Source organism: Leguminivora glycinivorella, chromosome 5 (assembly GCF_023078275.1).
Source record: "Leguminivora glycinivorella isolate SPB_JAAS2020 chromosome 5, LegGlyc_1.1, whole genome shotgun sequence".
NCBI lineage: Eukaryota > Metazoa > Arthropoda > Insecta > Lepidoptera > Tortricidae > Leguminivora > Leguminivora glycinivorella.
In genome coordinates, this window is record NC_062975.1 from 6,040,542 (window position 1) to 6,064,383 (window position 23,842).

A 23,842-nucleotide genomic window follows, 5' to 3' on the forward strand; every position below is an offset into this window, starting at 1 on the left:
TGGCGCAACTTACGACAAATAAACATTATTTATTACTAGGTCTTGCTCGGTTTGTCGACGATGCAAAACGAAATTGCCTCGGTCGATGAAATATTGTCATGTTAATATCAGCGAACTTACTTAATCTTTCTTACGCGCGTGTATTATAAATGCATTATTATGCCAACCGCATGCTCATGCAATTTGTACGTTATTGACATATGCTTGTAAAAATAAACACTTAAGTGTAGGGTCGGAGGCCAAGATTAATTTCGGGTCACGAAGGTAGTAAGTCAGTAGCAATAAATATAAAGCCCTAGAAAATTGATGGAAGAAAAAACCCACAAAGGTCTCGGCTGAAGTAAAACTGCAGCTGTTTTTAACCCCCGATGCAAAAACGACGGGGTGTTATAAGTTTTACGTGTCTGTCTGTCTGTGGGCATCGTAGCTTTCAAACGGATGAACCGATTTAGGTTTAGTTTTTTTTTATTGGAAGCTTATGTAGTCGGGATCGTGTTCTTAGCCATGCTTGATGAAAATCGGTCCACTATGTCGGTTTTTTTTTTCAGAATTAAAATATTGTATTGTGATTTTCAACTGAGGCCATATAATGTCGACATTATGTCACTTATAATCATATGCAGACGCGACATACGGCGTCACTTTCTATTGTTATTAATCGTCGAAGTTATGGAGTGATCCGTCTTCATTTGTCTCATCGCTGTGTCACGTTTGATATGTTATGGAGATGTTCACCATTACACTCTTACTTTTAGTTTTGTCTTCGGTGTTGGGTCAATGAACATTGTGAGTTATATTAGTAAGGTTAAGTTGATCTCCGTTCGTCTTTATGATACGGTGTACAGGCAACATCAATAGTAGCGAATGAAAGAAAGCACCGCAAGTTGCCATCTCGGATGACTTTTTCAAATAGAGATAAATGTTTAAGATTCACGATCAAAAGAAAATGTGAAACTGTCGCTTTATGTAAAAAAGCTCTTACAGAATGTAAATTAAGAAAAAAATAAAGATAGAGAAAAGAGGTCATAGTGCTCTGTTCAATGGTCTGATACTTTTGAAATTTCATTTGATCCACTATTAGTTACTTTGTTGATGATGATTATGTCCTGGTAGGTTTTATAAATACGTCCTCCTTTGAATTACGATTTTCTATCTTAACACTATAACTGAATTTAACATTTCAACATATTCTTGTTAAAACAAGTATGACAACGTATTGAACTTTACAAGTATAGGTAAACGAATGACATTTACACAATATTTAACTACAAAACAAATTCATGAATAGGTATTTAAATTTTGTAACAATATTTCAAGTACTCTCAAATATTATCTTGAATGCAAACGATTCTTAGAGTATTGTACGAAGCTGAAGAGATTTCGGGTAAGGCGTGAAGGCCATGCGCATGGGCAGGTATTTTGTAACGTGACGGTATGTGTCCTGGTCCTCTAGCCAAGAGCACAATCTTTAACGCTCCGTGGCAAACGATACGCAATTGTCTGTGTCGCATCAATACGGAAGATCGATGAGAGGCAACTACGATAATCTACGGAGTGCCATCGATTATATGGCTGTTGGCTAGAGGGCATGTAACCAGAAAGGAATTTAACACACCTCTTTAAAATTATATGGTAAAGCAAAGTAGGTATTCATTTGTTTGAATAAGATGCACAAAAACTTTTTTGAACCAAAGCTAATGCATGTGTTAAACTATTACAGGGGAAAACCTTTGCGAAAAAAGCGAATTTCCTTTCTAAATTATAAGATTTGATGTTATTAGTCGATTTAAAACTAAGAACTGTTTATGCCAATTTATGGTAGGTATTAGTTACTTTGCCAAAGCACTCTTCTTTCTCGCGCATGTTATTTCTATCTTTGCAATCGATCTAAACTTTCAATTTTCAAGTTGACTCACAATTGAGCAAACAACACAAATCATCAATCGACGCATCTCCGACAACACAATACACTACACATTTGCGGCTACTATTGTGATTTCTTCACCCATTCGAGTTGTATGTCGTGTATGAGAAATACTGGCCAATTCTAACCTACATCAGGGGCGGCTCACTCCGCGATTCTATCGCCGCGCTACAAGTACATCCTGGCGGCCGCGAGTTCGCGGCCTACTCAGGGGTGGCGCGCGTTCTCACGGAATGCACGTTCGCGCTTTATACTGTTACTTTACGTCGCGAGTTTTTTTAAGGTTCAGATGCGATGTACGCGTGTGGAATAGCTAATAATACTTAGTTAAATAGAAAAATAAATACCATAGGACATTCTTACACAGATCTACTACTGATTAAGTCCCACGGAAAGTTCAATAAGGCTTGTAATGTTGGAACTTGAACAATAATATATGAAGACAGTATTTATGCCTAGGAAGTACCCAAGACTTGAATATAATAGTATAACATTTTATGTGAGTGTTAATTCGTTTTAATCCATAGGTAACCCTATCGCCGGACGCCGCGCACGTGCGGCTCGTTTCTTTGTAAGAATTTTGTAGGTATTTAAAAAGGCGGCAATACGAGAACATCAAAGCAGTGGGCCTTCTGTACTTGTACTATTATATATTCTGTGCCTACACCGACATCAAATACCTGAAAAATGTCATTAAGTCGTCTTGCGTCTCGCCCGCGCTAATACAACTAGGACAACCAAGGACAACCACAAGCGAAATTCACGATCCATGTACGTGTCATCTATCCGATTTTTGAGTCTAGAACGCGAGGATTCGCCGAAAGTCTGTAAAAAGGTTCTCTTCTGTTAGTAGTACCGCAAGTAGTGGAGATATTATTCACCAAAATTCACGAAATCGAATGGTCTACAATGTCTACATTAAGAAACCGACTCTCACAGATATTCTTATGATATCAGTGAAGTTAGAATATCCCTGAAGCTTTCGAAAACCGATGGTACTTTTTAACATGGGACGTTTATATGCGATTTCCACAGTGCGATTTACGCAACGATTGGCCTTTTAGAAACTGTTTCCATAAGACTTGATTAATGTGTCCGGAGGAGAGACGGACGTGGTGCTCTGTTCGGTGCATTGATTTAATAGCAACGCTGACGGCTTCATGACAAAGTAATTTATATAGAAAATCCATAAATCATACGTGTGTAGATATATAGATAGAGATAAAGAAAACAGGAAGACATCACATAAGGCACATATAACTTAATCGTAATCTGCACAACCTAATCCATTTACTTGTAATAGGTAACCGAGTTGTAACTTCAATTTCAATTTCAAAATCAATTTTTCACTTCAATTAGATAATACCCCCGAGACCGGTTGGAATTAAAAATTAATAAGTATATATATTTTTTAGTTTTATGGATGAAGAAAATCTTTATTAGTTATTAGTTTTTGACCCCCGACGCGAAAAAGACGGGGTGTTATAAGTTTGACGTGTCTGTATGTTTGTCTGTCTGTTTGTGTGTGTGTCCGTCTGTGGCATCGTAGCTCCCGAACGGATGAACCGATTTAGACTTAGTTTTTTTTTGTTTGAAAACTGAATTTGTCGGGAATGTTCTTAGCCATGTTTCATGAACATCGGTTCACTGCGAGTGTGTCGGGATTTTTTTTTCAAAATTTTATGGTTATGTCAAGTTTATATTCTAGGTACCTATGTTCTTAGTGTTACGATTGGATGGATACTGCAAACGATTGGATGGATAACCGGTTTATATGTTCTAATGCTGCTTCTGTAGTCTTACTGCCAGTGCAAAATTATTTTAAATCAGATAAGTGCAAAATAGGTCAAACGCAACTTGTGGGGTTTCATGCTAAGGTAGGTGTGAGGGGTGAAAAGGGTAATTTAATCTATCTTGCATTGTCAGTATATCATCAGAATACCGCAGTCAGAATCAGAATATTTATTGGTAAAAACAATTTTACATGTCAACATCTTAGAAAAGGTAATACTTATATGACTTTTGTCAAGAGGACGCTGTTATTCTGATATATGTGGTGACAGATCAGTATAGTATGAAGAAAAAGTTTTAATGAAATTCCGCAACATGGCGCGTGGTCGCTGTATTTTTGGTCAGGCATTACATATTAAGATATTTAATATCTGGGCGACCGAGCTTCGCTCGGTTCTATTTTAATATATCACGTCTTTAGATAAAAAAAAAACTCTTATAAATACAAAAACAAAAAAAAAAGACAAAAAACAAAAACTTAATTTCTGACCGGGATTCGAAACCCTGACACCTACGATCTATCTGCGTACATTAGACCGACCTCGTGCGACTGAGCTAAGCGGAATCGATGCGCGCGCGGCGAAATTAAGGACCATATTTTACGTTTACAAATGCGAAAGAAAAACTCATGAAAACTCGAAAATTCGCGTTTTCCGGGATCTAAGGCTACGCTAGATCGATTTTTCACCCCCAAAAACCCCCACAAAACAAATTTCAGCGAAATCGTTAGAGCGGTTTCCGAGATCGTCGGTATATATAAATAAATAAATAAATATACAAGAATTGCTCGTTTAATAGTATAAGATAATACTTTTGCACCTCAGTTTTGACAATTTGTCCCATATTCTTAGCTTGATATGTGTTAAAAATGTCAAATATTAATATTAGCGCCATGTAGCCGAGCGTCCCCCAAGGTGTATCGCCATCTAGGTCACCGTACCTTTCTCTGTATGGTTTTGAGATACGTTTTTTTCTTAGACTTTTATCTGTCTATACGGAGTTATATATGTCTTTGTTTATAATAAACTTCTTGCGTTTGAAAGAGGATTATTTCTAACAAAAAATACATTTATTGCCTTTTTGAACAGCAAAGCCAATTATAGGTGGGAAAATTTCTTCCAATGAGTATTTTCTTCAGAGACGATTTATTGTCAAGAACACCCTAATAAAGTTGTTTCCATATTAGCATACACCGGAATTGAACCTGGTACCACCAGTTACGTTGTTTCTCGTAGTTGAGATTTCTCTGTTTAAAAACTAGTTGCGCAGTAAATAAAATAAAACGTTTTACACTGTGCTATACTGTGCTATAAACTCGCACGTGGAATCTATAAGGAAAAAAACATTTACTAGGCAGGTATTTACTGGTTGTTTTGTAACTTTCAACCCGAAACCTCCAATGAAATACCTATGTGAAATATTGTATTGACAACTTGTTTTTAGTTTAAAAAAAAACACATAAATACTTACTACATTTTTCAACGTTATCTGTGTTTTAACAAATATTCTACCTCTATTTTATAATATCACGTGTTTAGATAAAAAAAAAAACTCTTATAAATACAAAAAAAAACCTTAATATCTGGGCGGGATTCGAAACCCTTATACCTGCGATCTGACTGCGAACATTAGACTGACCTCTTACAACTGAGCTACGTGGAACCGATGCGCGGGCGGCTAAATTAACGACCATATTTTACGTTTACTAACGCAGAAAAACGCATGAAAACTTGAAAATTTGCGTTTTCCGAGATCTAAGGCTAAGCTAGATCGATTTTTCACCCCCGAATCAGCGAAATCGTTAGAGCGGTTTTCGAGATGGTCGGTATATATATATATATATATATATATATATATATATATAAATAAATAAATATACAAGAATTGCTCGTTTAAAGGTATAAGATATGTATCACAACTAGCATCAAATATACGAGTAGTTGCTTTAGTTTAGATAGAATAAATGCTTACAAATCAAACGTACAACCACTCAGTTGCTTGCCAAGTTCACTCAATTTCAGATAACAAGCGGTGAAACTCAACATTTCCATTCATAAATAATAAATAGTTCAGAAGTACTAGGTGCTAGGCGTGATCAGGGTGCCAGCTATAGGAAATAAACGATATAAAGTACCTGCTTCAAGATTCTGTCGCCCGCTGCGTTTATGCATATTGATGCTTTACAAATCCAATATCGTAAATTAAAATTTGACATGCACTGGATTTCTATTTACAAGCAAGTTGCATTTATTTTAACTGGTTCAATTGTAGGGCTTAAATCTTGTGGCATCAGGCATTTGCTAATATTAATATCTGTCTCTTCTACACTGAAACTAGTGCACATGAATTGCTTCAAGTTCTAACTTACTGATAGCTTAAATATTTGACTGTTGGCGTTCACCAAATTTTACAATACGGTACAATAATTACAAATGTTATTAAATTTGTAAAGTTACACAAACACCATTCATGCAGCAATCAAAAACACGTGTCAGAACAATATATTACAAATCCCTCGTAAGATCATAAATCTCTGCAACAACTCAATCTAAATTGGTAAAAGTCAATTTAGTTTACAACTGTATTAAAATTCGAAGGGCTAAGAAAGTAAAAGTTCAGTTCACAACCTGTTGAAATAAAAATAAATTACACCTCTCAAAAACTGGAAAATGGACGGATGATGATTGCGGTACGGTAGCGGCGCGTGAGACTCGGAAATCGTTCAAAAACAACAATTTTATCATGTCACATTATTATGCAAATTTTACACGTCTCAATTTTCATTACTTTTGTTATTTAATCAACCTGTCTAGTCTAGAATGTGCCTGGAATACATATGTAATTTAAAGCACATTAGGATTTTTGCTGGAAAATTGTGTTTTTGTTCAGAATGATCAGGGCCCCTTTTCTCAAAACTGAAAGTTACAAGCGAAACCGGAAGTTTCTTTCCAACTTGTATATTAGACATTGACAACCGCTTGTAAATTGTAACTTGTAGCTTCGAGAAATGGGACAACCAATAGGTTGTTCAATTTTGTCTGTCGGATATAGAAAAAAAAATATATTAAAGAGTCAGGCCAAAATAAATTGGCAGCGATTGTAATAACCTCGCCTCTGCAAGGGTTAAATAGCAAACGACATATTTTCTTCGATATTAGATTTTTAAAATAACATTTGCACCGACGCGGCGAGGTGGTCAAAATCGTTGCAATCTTATCTTGAGCTCACTCTAGCTAAAGTAACGACATATATACTCGTAAAAGACATAAACTAGTCTTACCTTGCATTAATATAGGTATCATATAGTAAGATGAGAATAGTACCCACTATAAGAAAGGACAAAGTGAATAAAAGGGAAAGTTTTAATAAATAAGACATGATCACGCGATCGCAATCTGACAAAATGACTTCATCGAAAATCAAAATTGTCTGTATTCCAAAACTACCGATACCCGACCGTACCGTCGAGCTACTAAGGAATATGTAACTGTGCAAACTACATAATTTGGGTTTTAAATGCACCTTTGCGGACGTGCCCGTAATAGGCATAAAAGTAACCGCTCTTTATTTATTTCAGAAGCTATAATTAAAGCGATAAAACGAAATAACACCTAAGTAGGTTTACATTTATTTATTTCATTTCAAGACACAAATCCACGTTACTTGGTAGGTTAGGTGTGGTGAGGTTAAATATTAGACGTTTCCACAGATGTCATATATACAATAGATCAAGCAAACGTATCTACTTAGCGTGTCAAATGAACTCAGTGAAATCCACTGAGTTGTCCGTCTTTACTCGCAGCTTGCAGCTTTCGGGCGTCAATTTTTGTAAGTTGAAGTCAACCAAAACATAAAAAATGCCTCGTTACGTGATATTCAATTGCAACAACACAAAAATTGTGAACAATCAAGAGCCTGAGAAATATTTAAAATTACAGGCAAGAATCAACTTCAGTACAAAATTTGACACGCTCGGCCCCTATACAAATATATGAATTTGTTTCTTCTATCTGACGTTTCCAAACGTAGTATTTGTGTAGGTACTATTTATTCTGCTATTATACATATTAGTTTAGTCATACCTTAAAATTAAATCTTTACCATACAAATAGCAACAGTAGTTGGGGAGTTTATTGAAAAACCTTAAATTTTTTGACCAAAGCATGAAACTTGGCACAGTTGTTCCTTATATCAAAATAAGCCGATTAAGATCGGGAGCCTTCGGGAGCCTCCCCCCTGGGGCCCGGGAGGGGGGGTCAAAGTACCGCTTCACCCGGCTTGGTTTGAAAAATTCTAACTTACCCCGTTTAGTTAATAGGTCATGTTTGGTATCGTTTTCGAGTAAATCAATAACGTAGAATTCGTTTTCAGTACTAAAATTATCATTTAATGGTAAATAAAATAAAAAAAATTTAAAAATTTGAAATTTTCATCCATGATTTACAAATTCAAGTCATCATAAATGACAAACTGTTTGCTTTTTCTATAAATAAAAAATATGACATGATAGCCTATTTAATATAGATTATAAAAATTATAACTTTTATTAACCTTTACTAACGTTAAGTTTCACAAAAAAATTACTTTAAGACGCGCGGCGTCGGCACGCCGCGAGCGTAATTTTAAAATGCCTTTATTTTAGAAACTCTATTAGACCCCGTTTAGCTATTAGGTCATGTTTGATATCGTTTTCGAGTAAATCAATAACGCAGAATTCATTTTTGGTACTAAAATTATAATTTAATGGTAAGTAAAATTAAAAAAAATTTAAAAAATTGAAATTTTCATCCATGATTTACAAATTCAAGTCATCATAAATGACAAACTGTTTGCTTTTTCTATAAATAAAAAATATGATAAGAAAGCCTATTTAATATAGATTATAAAAAATATAACTTTTATTCACCTTCACAAACGTTAAGTTCCACTAAAAAATTACTTTAAGACGCGCGGCGTCGGGACGCTGCGAGCGTAATTTTAAAATACCTCTATTTTAAAAACTCTATTAGACCCGGTTTAGCTATTAGGTCATGTTTGATATAGTTTTCGAGTAAATTAATAACAAAGAATTTATTTTTGGTACTACAATTATATTTTAATTGTAAATAAATTAAAAAAAAAAAATCATCTATAATTTGCAAATTCAAGTCAACAAAAATGTCAACCGTTTGCTTTTTCTCTTACGTCACCAAACACCCAGACAAGTTTGGTGGAAACTTCCTTCACGAACTGCTTGGTGTCTGATGACCATGGTCCAAATGTTTCAAATGCAATTGCCGCAAATATGTAGTTGTTTTTTAAAAATGCATATTTGCGCGTTTAAACTGGGCGTTTTGCAGCAGCAGTCTCTGGTTTCTGGGCCGAGCGTTAGACGCTGGATGGAGCCAAGGTATCCACACAGGTCACGCCCCACGCCAAGGGTCGTCCCAGAAACCAAGGCAAAAGCAAGCAACCATCAGGCCGCTTTCCGTCTGCTGCTGACAAGCCGACAGGTTCGAGGGTTGTCGGCATGTTCGCTGTGCCGAGAGCCTTGCGGATTAAATCGTTAAGTGCAGTGTGTCACAAAATTCGGCCAGCAATAGACTGGCAGTGGAGTCCGTGGTGTCCTAATGCGTCGGCAGCAAGGGTGTGGTTGGCATGTCTTTAGCCCCAGTCTTAGACAAATGGCAGTATGTGATGAAGTAAGGCAGCCTCGGAAGGAGGTATGTTCTCTAAGTGTCGATCTTTTCTAGTAAAGAGGTTCTTCCGGCACTCATTCACTGTTGCGTAAGGACCCTTGATCTGAAATAATATGTGCATTGTCATTTTATTTAAACAGATTCTGCAACTATCAAATTACAACATTTTGGTGGATCACCTTCACTATTACACACTTACCTATCATACAAAATAATTACAAACTTTAGTAGAAGCTGATTAGCCTATCTATGATATTGCTCCATCTCGTAATAGTTTGAAGCCTTGGGTGGCCATGTTTCTCCCTTGTTGATCGTTTCAAGCTGCGTTTATCGTACCTATCCCATACTATGTCTAATCTAGAAACGTTTTCTTTTGGCTTTGAAGCTTAGCCAGGCCACTCAAGGTGTCAAACTATTACAAGATGGAGCAATATCAGAGGCAAATCAGATTCTACTAAAGTTTGTAATAATTTTCTATGATACGTACGTAAGTGGGTAATAGTGAAGGTTACGTGATCCACCAAAAAGTTGTAATTTGATAGTTGTAGACTCTAAAATGATAATGCACATATTGTTTCAGACCAAGTCGTTGCGCAACGGTGAATGAGTGGTCGAAGTACCTACCTCTTTAGGTACCAAAAAGATCGACAATTTGAGAACATACCTCCTTCGGAGGCTGCCTTGGATCAGCATATACTGCGCACAGTGTACCAGGGCCCATTTCTCGAAGCTACAAGTTACAATTTTCAACTGGTTGTCAATGTCTAATATGACAAGTTGGAAAGAGACTTCCGCTTGTAACTTGTAACTTTCAGTTTTGAGAAATGGGACTCAGGGCGTTCTTGTTTGGAGTCAGGTGTTGGCGTTGGTGCCACACCAAAATTTGCCAAGTCCGTCTTCTTGGGGATGGAAGGACTGACTGACTGATAATTGACTTTAGTTAACTATAATAATTTCAAAAATAGAACTTCATACAATTTCTATACTAATTTGCGATACCTGGCAAATTTTCCTGCATCTGAAACATATTTTTTTTATCTGTCGCGTTATCGGCCAATCAGAGACGGTTATTACAAACAATTGGTTGCTAGGTAATTCGATGTTGATACAACGGTGAACGACTCTATTGACATTAATTTTAACTTGCATGAATGGTGATATTTCCGTCCATTGATGATGAAGATGATGACTCGTAGAAAAAGTATTGTATACAATAGTGATATAATTAAGCTTTTCTCTCTCGTACCGTACTACACATGGTACTCGACTGAAAAGTTTTGTATTATATCACGATTGTATAAAATACTATTATATAAATTTCTTTCAGGATTCACTACAATGAATAAATAACAGGTACAGTCGGTCTTTAGATCGTGTGGTCCGACCCGAGTATTGCCGTTGTCGACACGTCAATAATAATGAATCTTTTTCTATTTATGCATTATCACACCTCTGACACTGGCGATCAAATATATGAAAGAGGCGCGTTCCCCGCAGACAGTCTAAGCTCGCGTAGGTGAACGCGTACTATCCTTTGTGAATAGGCTTTAATATCATATTTTTATATTTATAGAAAAAGCAAACCGTTTGACATTTATCGTGACTTGAATTTGCAACTCACAGAAAATGATTTATTTTTTATTTTTATTTCATTTAACATTAAATGGTCATTTTAGTACCAAAACTAAATTCTACGTTATTAATTTACTCGAAAACGATACTAAATATGACCTAATAGCTAAACGGGTTCTAATAGAGTTTTTTAAAATAAAGGTATTATAAAATTACGCTCGCGGCGTCCCGACGCCGCGCGGCTTAAAGTTTTTTTTATGAAACTTAACGTTAGTAAAGGTGGGTAAAAGTTATATTATTCATAATCTATATTAAATAGGCTTTCATATCATATTTTTTATTTGTAGAAAAAGCAAACAGTTTGACATTTATGATGACTTGAATTTGTAAATCGTAGATGAAAATTTCAAACTTTTAATTTTTTTTTTTTTATTTACCATTAAATCATAATTTTAGTACCAAAAATGAATTCTACGTTATTGATTTACTCGAAAACGATACCAAACATGACCTATGAACTAAACGGGCTATGTTAGAATTTTTCAAACCAAGCCGGGTGAAGCGGTACTTTGACCCCCCCTCCCGGGCCCCAGGGGGGAGGCTCCCGAAGGCTCCCGATCTTAATCGGCTTATTTTGATATAAGGAACAACTGTGCCAAGTTTCATGCTTTGGTCAAGAAAAAGAAGGTTTGGCCTCTTTTTGTCGATAAACGTCCCCACTACAGCATGAGATTTCATTAACATTTTACGCACCATGAGCGTTTACCGCAAAATGTAATAGCGTATTATGCTAATAATAGCCGTGTGACCTTTAAGAGAAATTTCTAGACTACATCGATGTCAGGAGGTTCCATAGAAATAGAGGTTTTATGGTCTATGTATGATAAACATAGCTCGTAAACTTATAGTTTGTGGGATAGGCCCCGATTCGCAACTCTTCATAGTGTCAAGGAAAAGTAGAAAAGGGAAATAATAAACTTTAGTTATTTAACTAACTTCGAATTAAATACTACGTATTGGTTTTTCAACTTAATGTACCTGTATACTTATTTTTAGAGTACATTTCTATGGCCCTTCGTTTTAGTCCACCGTTCAGGGTGCATGCGGCAGACATGTCCAGCCCAGTTCCACTTAAGCGTAGTGGGTACAGGCCGGGCAGACCCAAAAAGAGGTGGCGGGATGACTTGGACGCATTCTATCTACGCTGGCAGGATTACGCACGTGACAGGGTTGAGTGGAAGAAGAGGGGGCCTTTGCCCAGCAGTGGGACACTACACTAGGCTAGTAAAAAAAATGTTTGAGTTTTCTTCGCTATTTTGACTACATAATTCACATAGGGCAAGGGCATTGAAGGTACTTTTACTTGGCCAATTCAGATTTAAATTCAGTTTTTCTCATATTTATTTCGTTTGAAAGTTATCTATTTACCCACTAATAGATTTATATAGTTATACTTGTTTTTTGGCCTCTGCTAATAACAACAATTGTTAATAAACTTGATGTGACGACTACAAAAAGTAAACCGCGAGTAGTTCCGGGATCTCCATTGAAAGTTTTTACACAACTTTCTTGGAACATGAAACGGCGACGTTTTCGATTAAAACTTGTCACCTACGATACGAAAACTTCCTTTCTGATATTTCTCGATTATACGTAATTATACAGTAACTATAAGTTACCCATGCTTATTTTACTTTAAACTTAAAACGTGTTTATATGGTTGCTATTTCAGCATATGGAGTAAATATATTAGGAAAAGATGAAACGCTAAATACAGTAATGATGTAGCTTTTCGGTAATTTATCCGTCTATCGAAAATCGTACACATTTTGGAAATATTGTATAAAGACATTGCCACGTTTGAAAAGTTTGCGTGCGTCAAAATATGAGTATTTTAATTTGAATACCCATGCCTCACTCATGCGCCTTTTTTATTGTGTTCCAACACATTATTTTTGCAAATTTTTACCTCCCCACCAAATTCGACGATAAGGTTGCAGGTTGATCCAGTACCCAATCTAGTTGTTGGATGCTCTTAGAGACAATTGAATTTTACGATACTTTCAGAATTTGCTCCATAAAATAAAACGTTCACGATAGATATTAATTACGCGGGTGACGTGCTAGGAATCATTCCGATCTGAGAGCACAACAAGTCCTGCACTTGTAGCACCTTCAAGTTTATTATCACACCCGTCGTCCTTGCAAGGCCGCGAGGGCGTGCGTAGGAGATGCGCATACGCTCGTGGGAACACTAGGCACCTACGTGCCATCCACCATGGCGCGTAGACTTATCTAATCTAACCTTAAATAATATGACGAGACGCGCGTCTTCGTGAATGACACGATGTATAATGATACATTAGCGCCAGAATAAACGGATCGGAACGACGTGGGCGCTTGAATAATGGCACCTGTTGATCAAAGTGGCTTTGGTGGCGCCGGTTTAGGAAGCGGTAAGACTTTGCCATTATCACAAATGCTATCGAGGCTAGTGGGGAGAAATGGGGGGGGGAGATTTTAGCAGGTTTTAACCAGGAAACAGAATTCCCAGTTGTATAGAATTAAATGTAACTTGTATTTGCTTTAGAGTTATTTTAGAAAATTGACTCGAAAAAGACGCTAAAAATAGTGATGCGCGAAACAGATTGCTGTTTGTGCAGGGTGACTTAAATTATAATGCTTAGGTCGCATCATCGCCTATTATATTATGAAATATTTTTGTGTTAAGATTAGGTACTCACCGAGCCCACAGATGAGGTACGTAGGAGGAGGCTTGAGCACGGATCTCGAGTAGGCCCCTCGGACAGTTTCCAGCGCTCTCGGCGCCCCGCCCACTAGGAGCACTCCTGGGCACACGTAGCCCGCGTATCGGAGTTCCGCCGTCGCCGCCGCCAGCGCACCCGCCCACCAACATTTCGCGTTTGCTGCTAGGAAACTCTGGAACAAGATAAAATAAAAGAATTGAAATTGGTCCAGAAGTAGCGGAGATATGGCAGCAAACATAAAAAAAAGTACAAATAAATTTGGAACATGCAGAGTTTAAAATTTTGCAGTCGGTTAAAAGACAGAGTTAAATACTGACAGTATTTTTTTTATTAGCATACATTAGTGCAGTGTCCCACTGCTGGTCAAAGGCCTCCACTCGACCCTATCATTCGCACTTTCCTTTCTTTTTTTTGTATCCGAACTGAAAATACATACCTATATTAAAATAAAACATTAGTGTTGTAAAATCAAAATAAATATTTTGGGTAAATTATTTTAAAAAATATTGCGAAATATTCCAAACCGGTGACCTATTGAGTATTGACCGCCCTTTGACGGTGGATACGAATTATTTATTAATTTGACCGTTAAAAAATACAAATCACCATTCTTAAAATGTTCTCAATTTTAACCCTGCCCCGGTAACCTTACAGTTAGTGCAAGTGCAACGTTGCAAAACTTTTGTAACTGTAAAATGAAATGCCAGTTGAAAGGGTCAAGGACCAGCAAACGGGTTGGGCCAGACGCCCGACTAAGGATTACAGCGTTTAGTTAATACTATTAATATTGCGAGACCTATCAGCTTAGCTGATATAGTTTGACAGCTGGATCGTGCAGGTTTTTATGCACTTTCGCAGGATTAGTGACTAGTTGTGTGAGGTGTCAAAAAAGGGTAAGATTTTTAAAACGCGCTAGCGTCTAGCCTGGGAATAGATAAATATGTTTTGTTCTGAGTTTTGAATGATTTACGGTTATTTTCATAAGACTTAATATTGACCGGGATATAGACCGTGATTACCTTTCTGATTTTTACCGATATTTCGACGCAGTTGCACGCATCATGATCACGGAAAACATGATGAGTTTTCCGTGATCATATCTAGAGGTACATATATCAAATTTATAAGTCTAATAATGTTGTATTGGATATGTATCCTAAATATTAATACATCAGAAGTTCAAACAATAATGCTTCCAATTTTTTTTCTATACAGGTCGTACAAAAAATATAAAGTTAGGCACAGTCAGCTGCAGAGAAAAGGAGACCCAAATTTGTATGCAAGGGGGTCTACTTTTCTCTGCAGCTGACTGTACATCTTGATATAATATTATCAAGGCGGAAGGCGGAAGGCCGCTGTATACAAATAAGTAGTATCTCGTAAGTCGTAGCAACTTGACTAGCCTGCCAATTATGTTTCTGTGTATCATTTGGGACACTAAGTCTATGAATGTGACTTCCCAACAAATGCACAGATGCATAAAGGGCTCACACTCACAACACATTACCCAGCCTAAACCCCACAATTACCCGACTACGCAGACAAGCCGGTAAATCATGACAAACGATAGTTTACAACACATTAAATCGAGCCTATAGTAAAACAGCAAAATGCAAGAGAAAACCTGTCTACACCGTAAAGAGTAAATTGCTGTACCTAAACTATTATGTAGATTGGAATTTTCCTAAGTGTGAAATGCCCCTAACGTGAAAGTAAGCCTGCGGATACTTTACATCAGAAGAAGCTATAATTACAAAGTGCTGATACAGTTAATATAATGGTGTCATAAAATGTAATTACCGACAAATGAAAATTAAACGGTGTTTTGAAGCGGCCTTCGTAATTTATCTTGGAGATCTAAGAGGAGTTGATGAGGTACTGTTGTCAATTAGCCTTACAAAGGTACCTATGTTGTACGTATTTTAAACCATTTTTATCGGATCCGCAACTAGAGTATTTCAAGTTTTGGGCTCCGGCTCCAGGGATCCGTTAGAAAGGCAAAAGATCGGCTTGAGTGGAGGGCACTTCAACGTACAGCGACTTATGGTGTCCACGACCATCAGTTATGAGGCTTTGTCGAAGAAGAAGAAGAATAGGGTATTTGACTGCATATATATTGTAAAAATAAGATGAGGATCGCTTACACTCCCTAGCAATCGAAAACAGTTATTGTAGTAGTCGAACCGATAGCGATAATGATGTTGCCTATGCCTTCAGAAGATTAGAAAATCGTAAACAGCTTATCATTAGAGACCATTTCTATTTTATAGAGAAGAGTCGCGGAATATATCGGAACTAGCACATTTTATGATTCTTTTCTTTACAAATATACTACTTACTTATGCTAACACGACTAAGATTAGAAATCAGGACGAGAAGTAGTTACACCGATTATAAAGTGGTATTTATGAAATTAATGTCATTTTAATTTAGACACCACTCGGTTACTAACTGGTAGATTTACTATGAACTTAACCTCGATTTCTACATAGAGGTATAATCAGACCTAAATAATTAACATGTAGGTACAGTTAGTTAGTTTGGACCTTGTATGTTAGAAGTTCTGAATCTTCAGCTATGGGCCTGAAATTAATGCAGCTATTAAAGCATACAATTTTTAATGATCTGTTTTTTAAGAAAACTGAGTGTTTGTCTAGGTAACTTTTACCGAATTCATGTGTAAAAGTCGTTTATATAAAACAAATTCTTATATTAAAAGCACTTGTGTTTTAAAATACAAGTCTAAGGCATCATAAAGTTGCATAAAACCAGAAACTGTATTTGTTTTGTATTATGTAACTGTTCATATCTAAAATAAGAAAGGTCATAAAACATCGCTTTTCAAAGCACATCTAAACACGTACACACACGATTGCTTCCGCTTTTGACGTTTATACGCCATGGGAACACCTCGTAAATCTGAAGCGCCATTAAACTTTTAAAAGTGGTACAATAAACTTAAGAAAGTACACTGAAAAGTGTTTAAGTGGCACGTGTGAGATGCAGCGACTTTTATTAGGGGCGTCAAAGGACTTTTTTCGGGAGTGTGTTAGTCTTCGCTGCACAATAACAAGAATCAATTTAACCTTTTTGAACACCAAGAACACCTAAAGATGTCATTTTTACTACTACCCACTGTGCCATGGACTCCCATAAGTTGTTATGGCGGACGAAGTAATAGATATGATTACTAATCGTGCCTACTTAATCATAATTATGTGATAAAATAGACGTACTTAGGTAGAAGCGAATGACAAAAAGGAGATGGTAGAAAATCGCATCAGAAAAAATACGAACGGAAATTTTGCTACGCGGAATTAACCAGTTTGGGGAAAATGGCGACAAGCGGACGCTTTCAAAGTTATTTTCATATTCATGTTAGAATTATTAGATCACCTACATTCGGGAACTTGGCGTTTGAGCGATGTTGGGTTTTATTAATGCTAAATAATTTTTGTACAAATACATCATAGTTACATATAGTAATTATGTAGTAAGATACTTAATTAAGACAAAATGATACACATTAAAACATGTTTGTTCAGTGCCGGTTCCTACATACTAAATAAAGAAACGTTATTTGTATAGCTACTATTAAATATTTAATACAGTTGTGAAATAACTCTTAATTACATAGTACAGGTACATCTATAAAACTGAAGAATGGCTTCGCCACATTAACTTTAAAACAATAAGATAAAATAAACTTTTTGCACGTAAAACGGGTTTTAGAATGTCTACATGTGATTTCCGTTTACATCATAATTGAGTCTTGCCCTTATGTAATTGTGCTGTTCATTATATTACAATAACTTAATTACGCATAAGAACGGAAAGCTTCATTTACTGTGAGAAACCGACTATCTACATATTCAAGTTCGCAACATACGAATACATGAACCTACCTGCTATATAACGCATTACCACAGTCACTAAAACAATATCAGTAGGTACCCATTTTTAAAAGCTTTTATTTAACTTGCCTTGTTAGTATGTTAGTTTGGGTCAAAACGTAGAAGCTAAATTTGACCCACTTCCCGGTTTCTGATGGATCTGAAATTTTGCACACATATGTAAATCACGTGACAATGCAATATTATGGTATCATGGAGCTGATCTGATGATGGAGCAGAAAGGTGTTCATAGGAACTCTATAATGAAACGTCGTATCCCCATCGAGTAAGGAGTTTTTAGAAACGCCTCGGAAAGCAGCAATATTTCGCAATAAGCGGTTATATTTCAGATCAGTTTACAAAACAGTGCTAAAAAGATTTTTTTACATAAGTATTATTTGAATAAGTATAGCTTTAACCGAAGACAATAATTATAGACCAATGATTGTTCCAGGTTGTCACATAGGGACTAGGGTTACTGCAAGTACTGTGTGGTGTGAGTGCGCAGTGTCACGCTCCGGTGGCGGTTCCCGTGTGAGTGCAGATGCAGACTTGCCCCTGCGCCGGAGACTCGCGGATTTTATACTGTAATCATTGTTGTGTAAGCAAGTTGTTTCTTTAGTCGGGAATAACTGGAAATTATGGTCATTTTTTTAGAGTATCATGGCAATTATGCGGGTTATTCATAAACGACTGTCAAGTTTAACAAACCCTCTTCTTATCAGTCAATTTGTATAAATGTTTGGTTTAATGAATAGAACCACGTTTTCACTGTAGGTACTTGGTGGGTACGCTTTATTGTGGCTCATTATGTCGGTAGACTATGTTGGTCTCGCATCGGACTAATAAGTCATCAGAAAAGGTGCTTCTTGAAATTACACCATAAATCGTCTGCATTAGACGTTAAGGCCATCTCATTAACTCAGATAATTTCATTACAAACTCATATTTAGATTACAAACTAAATCACGTTTTCTTAACCTTTTGTCCTTACTTACCGACAACTTTTCCTATCTCCACCATTTTCACAAAAAATATCAAACCTAAATATGTAAACGCAACAACACCTAATCAATTTTACTACTTCGAGGTGCCATACAATTAATTCTCAAAGTCAAATCATAATGTCATCATCATCAAAGTGGATCCGCATGTGTGACCTTGTGTACTCTCTCGATAATTCCTATCAGTTAACGACTACTTGATTTGACAGTAATCTGTTTTAACTTATAATATAAGCCTATTAATAAGTAATTTCATTAAGCTTAGTTCACTAGCTACATTGATTCTGATCCCATTCATTTCAAACACGTTCTAGTTTACAATTAGTTTTCGCCTATTTATATCAAGACGATTACTTTATTAAATATTGAGTGGGACTGTTTATTGACAAAGTTTGAGTGTATCTACATTAACAGAAGGTAAGTATGATGATCTCATAAAATCACTGCACCTATAAGTACTCATAAAATTGCATGAGTTTATGTGTTTGGCGAACCACAGAAACGTGGCATCAGGCAAGCATGGTCGCGCGATAAATGATAAAACATCAGGGCGTCCCTATCGCGGAGAGGCTGAAGCGAAGCTATTAAATACTCAGCCTCTCATGAACTACACTTACTGAACCAATACAATTTGCCCAATCTTCAATCTTCCGCACTAATTTCCTTATTTTCTAATATCGTAGAATGGAAGAAACAACTCTGTAATCACTGTACGAACCGTGTAAACTTTTTCTGTTAACCGCAAACAAACAGCTTTTTTAAAATTATAAACTGGCTTACTCTTGGCCACAGACTAACCAAAAGCGAAGACGTGGCTTACGATGGCTTTATTTATCACGTTCATTCCTAAAATATTTCTGCAAACTCCTTACCAAAGTTTCTTGACCCTCAATTACGCTTGGCTGTTGTCGCCACATCGCATCGTTTACTTTAACTCCTATACCACAGCCACTCCTAAATGTCACGCTAATCGTGATGCAACCTGTGTGACATCATGCCACGGTTCGCGAACACTTGATGTCATCTCGTGGTTTACCTGTCAACGACATGTCTAAGCACAAGGAAAACAAAGTTATTTGTTCAGTTGTCTAAAGCAGGAACCGGCATTGATGTTCTACAGTAGAACCTTGGTAACTCGAATCTCGATAGGACGAAGTTGTCGGCTCTAATTATAGGTAGGTACCTACTGTATTCTCTTCCCTTCTATTCAGAGTCAACGTTTCCCTTTACGATTATTCATCTTTTTATAACTCGAAAAATGAAATTTGCCTTCTACAATTAAAATACAGGCAATCGAAACTACACGGGTATAGCTTTATTGATTTATGCACCTTTAAATAAGACTTTAATTTAAAAAGAAAACCTCTGTGTGTCTGCTTGTGTTGCTACACTTACCTTGCTAACACGAACTTTTCTTACTTCTCCCTGACCTAAGTCGAACCCCTCGACATAAATAAATATCGAGGTTCTACTGTATAACAAGTCGGAGGAAGACATAAGTTTGCACAAGAGTATAAGAAAATGTATGATGTCAGTGTTAACGACATTTTTTGCGCAAACCTAGTGGGATCCGAAACTTGTTTTAAATGTGGCTAAGTCGTGAATGTTACTGAGAATCCAAGGTTTTTATGTATTTTCCTTGACTAGAAATACTTCGAGAAGTGCTTTAATGTCCAGTTAACGGTAATATAATTAAAAGGAAAGGTCGATAGGCTAGCTGAGGCTATCCGATACAGGTTCTCAGTTCAACGACAAGACTCATTTGTTCCATGAACACAAGATGTTTTCATTATCAAAGATAACCAAGATACAAAATTTTAAATTTAAAAAAATACCCCGACATAGTGGACCGTTCATCAAACATGGCTAAGAACACTCCCGACTAATTCGGATTTCAAATAAAAAAAAAAAAAAAATCTAAATAGGTTTGTCCGTTCGAAAGACAGACAGACTTATAAAGCTCGGTTTTGCGTCGGGTATTAAAAACAGATAGGTAGATACATGCTAAGACACAATCTACCTAGTTTCTATTTGTCATCATCAGCCTCCTTGCGATATCCCGGCATTTGCCACGGTTCATGGGAGCCTGCATGGGTCCGCTTTGACAACTAATCCTAAGATTTGGCGTAGGCACTAGTTTTTACGACAGCGACTGCCATCTGACCTTCCAACCCAAACTTAATAACTTATTTAGTCCGGTTTCCTCACGATGTTTTCCTTCACCAAAACAACTGGCAAATATCAAATGACATTTCGCACATAAGTTCAAAAAAATTCATTGGAACGAGCCGGGTTCGAACCCGTGACTTCCGGATCGAAAGTTGCACGCTCTTATACCGCTAGGCCACCAGCGCTAGTTTCTCATATTTTCTAGCTTACCGGACCATACGCCAAGCTTCATGACTCATAGCGCGGACACCGCCCTCCACGATTCCAGTGCATTTCCACCCAGTACCCTAAGGTGAACGATACATATCGAGTCCCATTCATTCATTCCTGACCTGGCCATATAAGAGGTGAAACCGTTTCCGACCGCCAGAGCACCTACTGACAAGAATGTTGCCCTTTACTACTTTATGGATGTGCTGTTTGTGCAGGTTTACAGAACCATTCAATGGTTTCATTCACTTTCGACTTAAGTAGTGCAATTTTGGCCCATGTGATTAAGAATTTCATCAGCTCCTTTCCTCTTGTGGATATCATAAGAAGTCGACTGTGGGATACGGGTTAAATGGTGACTTGTCGCCACTATATTACGATTTCGTTTTCTTTCAACCCCTTAATCGCTATTAAGAGTAGCATTGAAACCTGAACAGTTTCATGTGATCTGCCTACCCCTTTTGGGATTACAGGCGTCGAGTTTATGTATGTATGTAATTAATGAGTTACCTTTAACGAACTAGAAACATTAATTACACTTAATATGGCATGTCTTGCAACAGCTTTTTCATTTCAGCTGACAATTTATTATTATTATTATGAGCCTATTGTGTCCCACTGCTGGGCAAAGGCCTCCCCCCTCTTTTTCCATTCCTCTCGGTTTTGTGCGACAACTGACCAGTCTCTCAAAAAGGAGTCTAAGTTATCCCGCCATCGCCGACGAGGTCTGCCGGATCCTCGATTTGACTCGAGAGGCTCCCACTGCGTGGTATTCTTGGCCCATAAGTCATCCGGCATGCGACAGACGTGGCCAGCCCAGCCCCACTTTAACTTGGCCGCTTTCCGAGCCACATCAATTATCTGAGTTTTTGAGCGCAGCGTAGTGTTCCGGATTCGGTCCCTTAGTCTCACACCTAGTATGCTGCGCTCCATAGCTCTCTGGCAAACCCCGAGTTTGGACTTCTGAGCTTCCGTCAAAGACAACTGTAACCGTAACCGTTTCAACATTATCACCATTAAATCAGATAAACAAACATAAACATCGGGCAATAATTCATTTAAGCGAACAATACAAATCTTAATTGACCAAGGGTCACAGTTATCGGCATTACAATAAACTGCGCGGTTAACCCCCATAGTAATACAAACTGTTTACTGAAATGTAAACTTTAAGATGTATAAACAGAGTTGAATGTGATATCCGCTATGGTTTGGTCGCCGTCGGTTAATGGCCGGACGCGGCGCGTACGCAACTAGCCAACTATCGTAAATCGTAATCAGCCTGATTGTTAGCGGGGTCATGGGACTCCGCAACGTGTAGGCTCGTGAGACATTGCAAGGTTTACTAGGGTTAACATATGCTTGTTATACTGAACCTGTTACTTGATAAATTAATTCAGGAGTGTCTCATTAAAAGGGCTTTATTATATCTGTATAAAAACCATACAATAAGAAGTCCTTTTATATATATTAAATATACTATAAGTTTCAGTTACTAATTTACGAGAAAAATTCATAAGTCGTCGTGTAGGTACCTAAGTTATTTGTCTCGAAGGGTGTAAATTTTGTATGGAAGAGATCGCTCTTTAGCGGTAATATTGTCCTCTATCAACTTGTCTTTTTCGAGACCTTCTGCTGAGGTGTAGCAATATTTTTCTGTAACCACATCAACCCCTTTATAAGATTATTCGCTAATTGTTTTATAATTAATCGCGTGTGACTACATATTAAACTGACCTTCAATGTTTCAGGAACGGCGTTATTATGTGCAATAATCGTGAAAGTCTAAATCAGTGTTTTAAAATAGGTAAAAAAAAACGAAGTTGATAAAAAAATTGCATCAATGAGGTCAGATGTCCGCTAAAGGTAAGTAGCCGTAAACCATATTACAAATAGACTTTATCTGTTCAATCAAAACATTACCATAATACGCTGTTTGTATTTCCTGTATAATTGATACTCATTGTAATCGATAGGTCAAAGGACGGATTGTATAATGAATGGTTATACAACTGTAAGATAATGTTTGATTGATTGCATTTGTTGTAAATATATGTTTAACAAGCCGATTTTTGGCACGTGTCGAAATATTGTCTTTAGTCAATTATGATAATGCAGTGACCGATTTAAATCAATTGATTGAATGTGTCAAAGTAATTCGATCATAAGAAATGACAATCAATTTTATTTCATCTTTATTATTGTGACCGAATTTAGTTACGACACATGTAAGACTACCTAGAACATGATTTCTAAGTATTAACGTTGAAATCTATGACTTGAAGAAAGCATTCGAGCGAAAAAATACTTTACATATTACATACAACCAAAATAATTAATGTTTTAAACGACAGCGATATCAATTTTTGAATCTCAATATCCGATTTTATAATAAGATCAGATTTGACAGTAAAAACTGCAGAGTAGAGTGTTTCTTTCATTAAACTGACTTTAAAGTGGAGCAAAATCATTGTAATCATTGTTGTATCATCAGTACGATACTTCACAACTGACTTGCAAGACCAGGGGTGAATGAACCAGTGACATGATAGAAACCTTCGCACCATCGAATTGTCTACATATGATTGGATTTTGATTTGTAATAACGTGATGTTAATTAACTTATAATAATGTTATCATAACGAACGTGGATATTGCAATACCGGGTAACTCAAAACGACGTTCTCAAGTAAATGGTAAGTATACCACATTTTCGCTTACCGTTAGGACAAACGTTGCTCATATCTTTATACGAATTACCTGTTAACTCATCTTTATGCATACGCAACCATGTAAAATAGAATTATGATAGAATTTCTGTGTTTCATTGTTT

At 36.8% G+C, this 23,842-nt stretch overlaps 1 protein-coding gene across 1 annotated transcript in view; it reads right to left on the reverse strand.

The window, feature by feature from the left end:
* LOC125226197 (probable serine/threonine-protein kinase DDB_G0267686) overlaps positions 1-23,842 on the reverse strand; it is a 274,557-nt gene that overhangs the window by 108,658 nt on the left and 142,057 nt on the right. Inside the window, exon 3 of the mRNA XM_048130117.1 lies at positions 13,710-13,905. Coding sequence (XP_047986074.1) covers positions 13,710-13,905 — 196 coding nt within the window. The remainder of the gene's footprint in view (positions 1-13,709; positions 13,906-23,842) is intronic.